General features: G+C 47.0%; 1 protein-coding gene across 13 annotated transcripts in view; it reads right to left on the bottom strand.

Moving 5' to 3' along the window:
• The window catches only part of ptprk (protein tyrosine phosphatase receptor type K), a 91,788-nt gene that overhangs the window by 6,575 nt on the left and 73,181 nt on the right, over positions 1–12,032 (bottom strand). The window contains exons 16-26 of one of the 13 annotated variants that reach the window (XM_027030391.2): positions 10,466–10,495; positions 8,993–9,153; positions 7,880–7,915; positions 5,451–5,462; positions 4,997–5,190; positions 3,906–3,993; positions 3,155–3,294; positions 2,992–3,009; positions 2,304–2,340; positions 2,028–2,116; positions 101–217 (exon numbers count right to left, since the gene is read on the bottom strand). In XM_027030391.2, the coding sequence (XP_026886192.2) occupies positions 101–217; positions 2,028–2,116; positions 2,304–2,340; positions 2,992–3,009; positions 3,155–3,294; positions 3,906–3,993; positions 4,997–5,190; positions 5,451–5,462; positions 7,880–7,915; positions 8,993–9,153; positions 10,466–10,495 (922 nt within the window). Of the gene's footprint in view, positions 1–100; positions 218–2,018; positions 2,117–2,303; positions 2,341–2,991; positions 3,010–3,154; positions 3,295–3,905; positions 3,994–4,996; positions 5,191–5,450; positions 5,463–7,879; positions 7,916–8,992; positions 9,154–10,465; positions 10,496–12,032 lie in introns of all 13 variants that reach the window. The other 12 variants (XM_027030390.2, XM_027030395.2, XM_027030396.2 and 9 more) reach the window with 12 other exon arrangements.

Genomic DNA, 12,032 nt, shown 5'->3' with positions numbered 1-12,032 from the left:
GTGACTAGTGGAGCACCTTAACTACTGAGCTACCACTGCCACTAATATTAGTAGTTGTAGTAGTAATAGTAGTACTAGTAGTAGTGTGCAGGTTACTCACCCGCTCCAGGGTGAAGGTTCGCACCACATATTCAGCTAGTGGCTCCACCTCCACAAACGCCACCTTAAAGTCGCCGTAAACCTCAGCGTCGTCCGGCCAGTACTTATAACATTTAACCTGAGTAACAAACACACACACACACACACACACACACACATCACAGTACTTATAACACTTAACCTGAATAACAAACACACACACATACACACACACACACACACACACATCACAGTACTTATAACACTTAACCTGAGTAACAAACACACACACACACACACACACACACACACACATCACAGTACTTATAACACTTAACCTGAGTAACAAACACACACACACACACACACACACACACCACAGTACTTATAACACTTAACCTGAGTAACAAACACACACACACACACACACACATCACAGTACTTATAACACTTAACCTGAGTAACACACACACACACACACACACACACAATCACAGTACTTATAACACTTAACCTGAGTAACAAACACACACACACACACACACACACATCACAGTACTTATAACACACACACACACACACATCACAGTACTTATAACACTTAACCTGAGTAACAAATACACACACACACACACACACACACCACAGTACTTATAACACTTAACCTGAGTAACAAACACACACACACACATCACAGTACTTATAACACTTAACCTGAGTAACAACCACACACACACACACACACACACACACACCCCACAGTACTTATAACACTTAACCTGAGTAACAAACACACACACACACACACACACCCCACAGTACTTATAACACTTAACCTGAGTAACAAACACACACACACACACACACACACATCACAGTACTTATAACACTTAACCTGAGTAACAAACACACACACACATCACAGTACTTATAACACTTAACCTGAGTAACAAACACACACAAACATCACAGTACTTATAACACTTAAACTGAGTAACAAACACACACACACACACACACACACACACACATCACAGTACCTATAACACTTAACCTGAGTAACAAACACACACACACACACACACACATCACAGTACTTATAACACTTAACCTCAGTAACCCCCCCCGCCCACACACAAACACACACACACACACAAACACACGCTTCTTGCATGGTCAAGGATAAGGTATCTGTACAAGATACCTGTGGTTGTCTACATAATAATATGTAGTATAATATGCACAAAAAATAGTGGCAAACGATTTTTTTAAGTCAATTTATGTCTTATGAACTTTGTCATACATGTTATGCTTTTGATATTCCACGGACGTGAACATGCAGCATGCAGTACAGACAGAGAATGTCATCAACAGCTAACGCCTCGTCAATGTCAGCTCAGCAACCAGGCGCACATGCGGCCCACGTACGGCGGCCCACGAACAAAACGTACCTCCGAAGCTCATTCAGAATGCGTGCAAATGAAACATTTATAGCTAATAGAAAAAACGTGCTCTCTACAGTTAAAACAAACATACTCTCTCTAGTTATAATAAATAAACAAACAATCTCTACAGCTAAAAGGAGTCATTTCATTCTAGCGTTCAGTCACGTGTACATCACAAACATGCATTTGCATACATACTTTAACCCTTTGAGAAGTTTAAATGTAGAATTTTGTTAGGGGTAGGTTTTTTTTTTTATGAGCTAGCTTTGTTTCGCGTTTCGTATTTAAATATTGGAGCACTGAATCCATGCGAGATGTCTAAATTGTTCTAGTTCTCTTTTCTAGAGCTCTTGCACTCCAGACAATCTCCTTTGGTCCCATTTTCTTTTCAAAGGGCTGCAACAGGCAGGAGGCCTTCACACCACCACAGAAAGAAAACAAAACAAAACAAAAACAACAACAACAAGGCCTCCAACAGGCAGTAAAAGAACGTACCCTTCCCACCTCCACCAGGTTGGTTACCATGACGATACAGGCCGACTGTTCCTGCCAGATCATTCTCCAGAAGTCATACACCGTCTCGTGAACAGGACCTGCCAACAGCGTTTACAAACTTACAACGCGACACGCTTTACCACGCAATGAACTAAATTAGTCATAAATCAGACATGAAGACTTTAAATCATAAGTCCCGGTACATAAAAATAAACGCTCAGCCTCTCTCACACAAACACTTGCACGCACACACACACACACACACACACACACACACACACTCACCTTGTGTTGCGATGTAATGGCTGGGCCGCTGGTATCCCTGAGGACAAAGCAGAGCAGAAGACTGAGATATTCAAGAGTCTGGCGTGAACCTGCAGCCTGGACACCCAGACGGGCAGCGATCAGACCCTACGCGGCACTTATCGCCTTATACAAGACAGGGGGGCTGAAGGAAGACCACAGAATTAAAAAACTGCAGCTCTGCTACTGAGGCAGTAATTACCTTCGCCCTCCGCCACCATGGGCCACAAAGTAAGACTAGCATTCGTGTTCAGTAATTAACCTAAACGGAGCACTGGGAGAAACCTGAACGCTAGATACACGCTTGTAAAATACACGAGCCTCGTCACACAGCCAACACGATCCTACAGGAAGGAGGATCCCAGGATTACACTCTTAACCGCAACTCTTTGATTAAAGGGGGCTACACAAAACAAACATAAATTAAACAAAACAACAACTAAAACCATGTGGCGGGGCGGTGAGACGGAGTAAAGAATGGCATCACACGCAAGGAAGAGAGAGAAAGTAAACGTGTGTGTGTGTGTGTGGGGTAGCGGGTCATGCAGTTGTCATGCAGATGGTTTATAAGCGTTAGACAAAACAGAGGGGGTCACGACTGTATCTGCTTACGCGCACAAGTGTGCGTGAGTCAGTGTGTTAGCGCCCTACAGGAAAGAAAAGTACTTACATCCCTGTATAGCCAAATCTAGGCCCCAAAATCAAGTGCGTAAGAGTGAGAGAGAGCAGAACAGACGTCAGTGAGCGCACTCACACCTCCACCAAGGCAGAGGAAGGAAAACAGTAAATCGTGTATATTGCAGACAAAGGCATGCGTAGAAGACCTGACATACGAGCGAGGGAGAGCTGTTTCTGACACCTTCGCCAGTGGAGAGGGGAGGGGCATCACCACTTACATCTATGTAGTTGGCATTGATGTAGTCGGAGGCCGAGTCGTCTTCCATTGGCTGTAGGATCACTCTAGAATGATCGTCTGAAACGCGGCACAGGGTTAGCACACTGAGACCGCACGTGTGCAGCACGGCACGGCCTCATTCAAACACGGCATCCACTACTGCACCACACGCCACCCGCTGCTACCTGGAGGGCTTCACACAGGGCTGACTGGCTTTACGGCTACTCTGCCTATAGGGCTTCACACAGGGCTGACTGGCTTTACAGCTACTCTGCCTATAGGGCTTCACACAGGGCTGACTGGCTTTACGGCTACTCTGCCTATAGGGCTTCACACAGGGCTGACTGGCTTTACGGCTACTCTGCCTATAGGGCTTCACACAGGGCTGACTGGCTTTACGACTACTCTGCCTATAGGGCTTCACACAGGGCTGACTGGCTTTAGTGGTACTTGGCCTGGAGGGTGTTATTGCTACTGCTGCGTTACCACTGGTCAGTCAGCCAGTCAGGCTCTGGAATAATGTTCTCTGGGCCTTCAGTGCTGACTGACCGGTTATAGGCGCATCAATCGTGCTTGTGACTCGTTTTCTGAGTGGCTCGTTAGCGCCGCGGCTCCTCCTGCTCCTGGAGGCAGGGCAGGCATCGGGCACGCACACCAGACAGGCAGGATGGCATCAAACGGGCACTCACATGCGATGATGTTGCCATAGCGATTCTTGGTGCGGTTCTGCTCTTTCTTCGCCACGTCCCAGGAGGCCGACTGACCCTCAAAGAAGCTCTATGGGAGAGAGTCACGCATTTCACACCGCACACGGAACGGCACAAGAGCAGCACGTCAGGGGCGACTCAACTGAACCGTTTGAAAAGCTGATGCACGCCGTGTGGTGCAGACGACTGCCGAGCGCATTACAGCTGGTATTTTCTCTCACGAACGTTTGTGCACTAGGCTGGTGCTGTGTTTGCGCTGATCTGCTATTTGCTTGTGGTTTTTCAGCAAAAAAAAAAAAAGTTAAAAAAAACCCCCAAAAAACAAAAAAAAAAAAAAAAACAGGCCCATCTCATCCTGCTACAAAACACCTGCAACTATAAACCACAAGTAAGGTAGGAAAGACAATAGCGCTTCTAACCGCCGGCGAACTTGAACACAGAGCTGCACGCTTGAACACAGAGCTGCACAAAACACTTTGGTGTAATAAAACAAATGAAAAGAAGCAATTAAACGTTACAACCGCACTGCAACATGGCCGCAGTAACGGGGGATGAGATCTCTGTGAAGAGGCCGCTTAACAGAGCCCACGTCAAGCGCGTGTTGGCCGTGAGTGTTGATTGCAGCGTGGAACAGGCGTGTCAACACAGAACAGAGGGAGGATTGCGGCACCAGCGTTAACCGCTTGCTAACAGGAAACGCTTGCTGCTCAGGGGCTGTGGTCGCCAAACTGCTCCGGTTTGCTCCAGTGACAACATGAATGTCTTGACAGGAAGTGAGATCATCACCTAACAATCACTGGGGTGACGGTGCAAAGGTCTTAGTTTAGCAACATGAATATTCATGGATATTTCTAAAATGTAACTATTCTGAATTTAGTGTTTATTATAGTAAACGCCATAATTCTACATTATAATGTAATGAAAATACTGTGTTAAATATCTATATATGAATTATTGTGTTTCTCCGTGTGTTTGTGCAGGGCTTTACTTTAGACCGACTTGTCGAACGTGCGAGTGAATGCATATTCGTGAGTCGCTGGCGGGTGCGCACCCGTGTGTGTGTGTGAGCCCACCTCGTACTCCTCCTTGAAGCCATAGCTGTCGGAGGTCTTCATCAGGTTGATGTGCTGAAGGAGGTCAGCCACGCGGATGGCTGGGTGAAGCTGTCCCGTCTGGTATGGAGACTCCGTGCCCTCGCAGTGGTAGCGTGGGACGTCCAAGAGTCGACTGCTCTCGGCGGCAGCCGCCGCTGCGGCCTGACTCTCGTCTGCAGGAGAGATGGAGAGAGAGAGAGGGAAGGAGGGATGGAAAAAGAAGGATCAGAAAAGTCAACCAAAGGAGGGGAGAAAGACACACACCCTCCCTCCCCTCAGCCACAAACACGCCATCAACGCACATGTACGCAAAAAAAAACATGATGAAAAGTTTTTAAAAACAGACACGCCCTTGGCAGCACGGATCTAGACGATGTCACAAGAAGAGAGAGCGAGCATGCGGTCTCAGACACGTCGCAGTGCGCATACTCACCTGTGATGGGCACTACCACGACAGCGAGAGGGGAGAGAGAAAGCCTTTAGTGCACGGTCGTACCAACAGAGCACTCTACAGCTACAATCCATATATCACTCCACAGCACACAGGATGTGAGCATGGTGAGAATCACACCAGAGTAAACAATCACTCCTGATCGCTGCTAAACACTCCATTGCGTAACTGGGCTGCTTAGGTTAAAAATCGCAACTCTGTCTTCTGTAAGTCAGACCTGTAAGTCTGTGTGTGTGTGGTCCTGGACTAGACGCCTGGGCCTGCCTGGGAAGCGGTGTCTGAGCGTGAATGTGCACTGAGCTCGGGAGACCTGGGGAGACCAGTTCAGACACCGGCCGAGAGCTGCAGATTATAACACGTCAACATCAGCTGTGTATGTGTGTGTGTGTGTGTTGCTGACATGCTATGGCATGTTGAATGCGTTGTTCTTATCTGATGCCAATCAACAGTGTGTGTTTCAGTGGGTGGATCTTTGGTTGGTGTGTGTGTGCACACACGTGTGTTGGTGGGTGAATCTTTGGTTGGTTGGTGTGTGTTGCTGACATGCTCTGGCATGTTGAATGCTTGTTCTTATTTGACATCATAATCAATAGTGTGGTGGGTGGATATTTGGTTGGTGTGTGTGTGCACACACGTGTGTTGGTGGGTGAATCTTTGGTTGGTTGGTGTGTGTTGCTGACATGCTCTGGCATGTTGAATGCTTGTTCTTATCTGACATCATAATCAATAGTGTGGTGGGTGGATATTTGGTTGGTGTGTGTGTGAGTGAATGAATGTCATGTTCCTATCTGATGTTGCTAACCCAGGTGCCCTTACTACAGTTCTGTGTACATGTTAACAGTGTGTTTTTAGTCTCAAAGAAGGCCATGCTCTGCTCACTGAACAGTGAGGGGCGTGTGTTTACACGAGTGTGTGACATCTGTATTAAAGCTCTGTGTTTTCATACTGGATCACACATGCAGCATATTGGCACTAAACTGCTGGGTCTGTTCCCAGTGCCCTGTCACTGCACCATCCAGAGCTCACTGCACTCTCTCCCACCCTGTCATTGTACCACCCAGAGCTCACTGCACTCTCTCCCACCCTGTCACTGCACCATCCAGAGCTCACTGCACTCTCTCCCACCCTGTCACTGTACCACCCAGAGCTCACTGCACTCTCTCCCACCCTGTCACTGCACCATCCAGAGCTCACTGCACTCTCTCCCACCCTGTCACTGCACTACCCTCAGCTCACTGCACTCTCTCCCACCCTGTCACTGCACCACCCAGAGCTCACTGCACTCTCTCCCACCCTGTCACTGTACCACCCAGAGCTCACTGCACTCTCTCCCACCCTGTCACTGCACCATCCAGAGCTCACTGCACTCTCTCCCACCCTGTCACTGCACCATCCAGAGCTCACTGCACTCTCTCCCACCCTGTCACTGCACCACCCAGAGCTCACTGCACTCTCTCCCACCGTCACTGCACCACCCAGAGCTCACTGCACTCTCTCCCACCCTGTCACTGCACTACCCTCAGCTCACTGCACTCTCTCCCACCCTGTCACTGCACCACCCAGAGCTCACTGCACTCTCTCCCACCCTGTCACTGCACCACCCAGAGCTCACTGCACTCTCTCCCACCCTGTCACTGCACTGCCCTCAGCTCTGAGGTTGACACTCTAAAAACCTTTCCTTCAATAGCCACCAAGCTGTTACTCTGATGTGAATGGTATTCTAAAGCACACACACACACACACACACACACACACACACACACACACACACACACACACACACACATACATATATATATCATGGACCGTGTGTTCACAGAAAGCATTTCTTTCAGTTTTTTGGGGTTTTTTTCCCAAGCAACAGGTTTTTTTGCTGTAGACACTATGGCTTAGTGTCAGCTAGACTCTTGTCTAGTGTTCGCCACAGTCTAGTCTACAACCAGACCTACCCCAGTCTTCTAAATAATGTGAAGTGATCCAGTGGTACATCGCTAGGGACATCACTGGACCACGCTGATATAATTCAGCACCAGCCATTTGGCTGTCTATTTCTGAACACAATGATAATTCAAACAAATACTCGTGATATAAATCACGGCAATGTGTCTCATTTCCAGAGCGTCTCGAAAGTGCCTTCTGAAAAGACTCTTTCTGTGAACACAGGGAGTAATGAGGTAAACACAAAGGCATGATGGCAACTGTAGTTTTGTATTGTGTAGCAGGGGTATTCAAATCTCCAAACTCCATTCATCCACATATAATTACCCTACTGGTCGAGTCAGGAGGATGGTGTCCAGTTGGAATAGGTGCATGGTGTACCCTTGAGTTATGGAGTTGGGTTTGAACACCCCTGGTACAGGATTGGGGGGTGGGGGGGTAACAGTGGGCTCTAGGGTAGACGCAAGTCTCACCTAACACGGCAGTGGGCACAAGAGGATCATTTGGCACTGTGGCAAAAGAACAGCAAAGCTTAAATGAGTCAGGGTCATAATTAAAGCGCCATCTTACCACAGCGAAAGACTCGAAGAGATATCAGGTGTAGAAGATCAGATCAGACAGCAGGAATGAGACCACTGAGCAAAAGATCACACTCGGGAAGAAGCAGATGTCGAGGTGCAGATTCGAGAAAACATTTGACTTCCACATCAAAAGCACACAGCCAGTGGGACCGAGTCTCCTGGTGGCTTTTCAGAGAGTATTGCTGGGAACTCCTGTCCGGCATGTAGGCCACGCCCCCAACACTGGAGCACTGGGCGTGAGGCCACGCCCCCAGCACTGGGCGCGAGGCCAGGCCCCCAGCGCTGGAGCCAAAGTGAAGGCTGGAAATGCGCTCAGCAAACTTACGAGAAATTACATCCAAGGTTTCAGTTTCATATTTTTTACCTCCTAACAAAAACAACCAAATTGGCGTCCGTCGTGTCACACTGACGACAACGCTCAACATCTCCGCTCTGGTCCCAATTTAGCAGCAGCTGCACAGGATCCTGTGGGTGGGTGCACGGAGTGGGTGCGTTTACTCTCTGAATCAGTGGATGAGTAATACTGCAATTACTGTCAAGGCAACTGTTTGACATCCGTACGAGCACTGCAGTGCCTCACGTCTGGCCACATATAGCATCTGTCTCTTGACGGACGGGTGGACCTTTATTCATCCTAAACGGAGTGACAGGGTTCTAGCACATATCCAGACCATCAGACTGAGTGTGCTGTCACGCATAATCAGACTGAGCGCTGTTCCCACCTGTGATCAGACTGAGCATTCTCTGTAGACCCCCATGCTCTTTCTGGTACTTCCCGGACTTTCAGATAGTTCTGATCCATAGGCATCAAGGAACAAAAAGGCTTTGCAACACGAGGGACCGACTCATCTGCTAAAACTTTAAAAAGGTGCGTTGAACTCCAACGCATTAAAGGTGTTACACAAACAAAGTTGATTCACACGACGCTCGACTTGGACTCTGTTACGTAGCATTATGCCCCCATAGCTGAAGCTGTTTGTTTGCGGGTTTCGCGGTTGTACTCACATCGGCTGCTGAAGTTGTGCGAGTCCATGAAGGTGACCGAGACGGGCTCCTCCGCGTGCAGCGTGCTCGGCTCAGCATAGCTGCGGTCCATCGCGTTCACCATGTGTGTCATCTCCTGCCTCGTGTTCCCAATCGCATCCTTGCGCTTCTTAGCCAGCTTCCTGATGAACCAACCAGACAGGAACGCATCACGACTTCTCGTTCTGCCTTTTTTGCGTGTTCATATTTCAAAGCATACCTAGCAATTTCCACACACCACCAAAAACAAACCCACACCCCTCAAATACACCAGAGTATCGCAGTGAGCAGTGAGAGAGAACGGGGGATGGACCCAGGGGATAGCCTTGCTGCACACCAAAGGATAACTCTTCAGGAAACCCTCAGGAAATGTGAACAGAGTCTACAAGGCCCCCACCAGGTTAGGATGTCCTCTCAGGTTCGGTAATGTTGAAGGATGTAGGCTATGAAGCCATATGAGCATGCTCAAACTTCAACCAATCAGGGAGAGGGACGTTGCTTTCAAAGCACCCACGGTCAGTCACCTTACCACCACAGATGACCCAGCCTTCTTACGTTGGACCACTCTACATGGATCAATGCTGGACATGGGAGTGTGAAGTGTTCTTTATACACTTAATGTTAATACAATTTTTAAACATTTTCTTCCAAACACTTGCTCACTATATGACTAACTCGGCAACCATCAGAAAGATTCTTGTGAAACATCTACGTTTTAACATGTAGTCAGACTATCAAAGCGATAGAATTTTATCATCTTTCATGGTTGCTTGGAAATTTGTGGAAAATAAATGCAGATTCTCAGTATAAAAGGTCAGAATGGCAGATAACAGATAAACAAAAACTCATATGCATTTTCCCTCCATCAGATCCCAAAATTCCTAAAACATACAGGAGTTTGGAGAAGCATCAGTGAGTAGGCCGTTTCTTTAAAAGCCAGAAGTGGTACAGTAAAGGGAAGTAGGAGGAGCTTAGGAGTGGTGCAATAAGGGGAAGTGGGAGGGGCTTAGGAGTAGTGCAGCAAGTGGAAGTGAGTGGAGTTTAGGAGCTCATAGCTTGATGTAACAGGAGGCATGATGTTGGCGAGGTGACTCATGGGTAAAAACAGTTCAGGGTGGCAAAGATGACTGACGCATGCATGCATGCGCAAACACACACACACACACACACAAAAAAGGAAACAAAACAAGAACAAACAAAAAAAACCAAAAAAAACAAATGCAGCATTCTTTTTTCAAATAACACAGCGCTCGGACTGCGGAGCACAGAACAGGCGGATGTGCGGAGGAATTAGGGTGGGGTCGGCCTAAGAGAGACGTGTTTTCGCTTGAAAAAAGGATACTGCATCTTTAAAACACTAACAGGACTAGCCGGAGACAACGAGCAAACACCTCTTTACTTTCGGTCGTGCTTATCCAGTCTTTTTTAAGTTTTGCTTTATTTATTTTTACTTACAGGTAATATGAGTAAGAATAGTAGGTCCTCCTGGCAAGCAAATGAGACAGCAGAAACAGAATAAAGAAATAATGATCATTGCACAATCAGAGTGACTCTGTCCAGCACAGGCAGCACACTAGGCCCAGACAAACGCCCTCCGTGTGTTAACGGTTCTGTCTTTGTTTTTAAAAGACCATGCCCATTTAGAAAAACAAAACCAAAAAACAAACCTCACAATTTACATGCAAGTCTAAAGTACCTGGAAAACCAGCTTTCAGCTTTAGAAGAAATACAGAAAAATAATTTTAAAAATAAATAAATAAGAATAAATTTTTTTAAATGTTAGAAATTTTTTAAAATGTAAAAAGTTTTATAAAGGGCAGGGCAAGTTGAACAAGTCTGAAAATGTAAATAAATAAATAAAACGTTTCAAATCAAATAAACATAGCAAATCAAATCAGCAAGCAGCAGCTATCTTGCAGAGACAGGCAGCGTCATGGACCACCATTTTAAAGATGCAGTATCTTCCATATCCCGGCTCATCCGGCCGAGGAGCACAGATCCCACGGAGTGATCGGACACTCGTACAAACGTAAACTAGTAGCCATTGTCCGGGTCTGTGCGGCAAAGATGGTTTGTCATCACGGCGATGGTAAATAATGGGGTTAGGGTTAAAATCATGCACACAGATGGTGGGGAAAAAAGGTGCGTTCTGCAGAGAGATGGACGTTCCTACATATCTAGGAAAGAAGTCTGGGAATACATCTGGGAATACCGCCCTACACGGTCCCGAACGCACCTCAGGGTCACAGGAAGAATGGTGACCGTGGTGGATTATGGGAGGAGAATGACATAACATGCAGGGTGGTCAGGGTATTTACCCAGAATGCACCTCTCTCACTACAGTCCCATACGGAAGCTCAGGTCGCTCAAGAGACGTTTACACAACCTTTAAAATAAAAGTTTAAGTAAATGCTGAAGTCTATGAAGCCGGCCGTGACAGCTCAGGTCAAGGGGATGGAAGGTGGATATTTTCATTTACTTGAGATGATTTTTCCCACAAGGCCTCTGTGGCGTCTCGTGGGCGTTATTGGAACTGCAGTAAGTGCAAGTGTGTGTGTGTGTGTGTGTGTGTGTGTGTGTGTGTCTCAATTGGGGAGTCTGGGAAAAACAAATAAACCAGATGGGTGTGAGCAGCAGACTCCTTAGAGAGTGTGTGGGTGTGTGTGTGTTTGTATGTGTGTGTGTGTGTGTATATATATATATATATATATATATATATATATATATATATATATATATATATATATATATATATATATATATTGTGTGCGCGTGCCTGTGTAAGTGATCCAGTCCACCAAGAGCAGCGGGCTGCTTCGAGCCGGTGGAGTATTTCGTGGCAGGCACGCTGCCAGTCCGGAGTCCGGCCTCAGTCTGTCTCCGCCAGCAGGGCCGGACCCAACACACAGCCTGCCCAGACGGAACATTCTAGATGCTCGTTTTGTTTAAAACCAATACTGGATACAGACACTCGGCTGAGTGTGTCTTTGTTATTGAGCTAGCTATATGTACAGAGTGTGTG

The sequence above is a fragment of the Electrophorus electricus genome, chromosome 8 (assembly GCF_013358815.1).
Source record: "Electrophorus electricus isolate fEleEle1 chromosome 8, fEleEle1.pri, whole genome shotgun sequence".
NCBI classification, from domain to species: Eukaryota; Metazoa; Chordata; class Actinopteri; order Gymnotiformes; family Gymnotidae; genus Electrophorus; species Electrophorus electricus.
The sequence above is the reverse complement of the archived record's forward strand: the minus strand, read 5'-3'. Positions and strand labels throughout refer to the sequence as shown.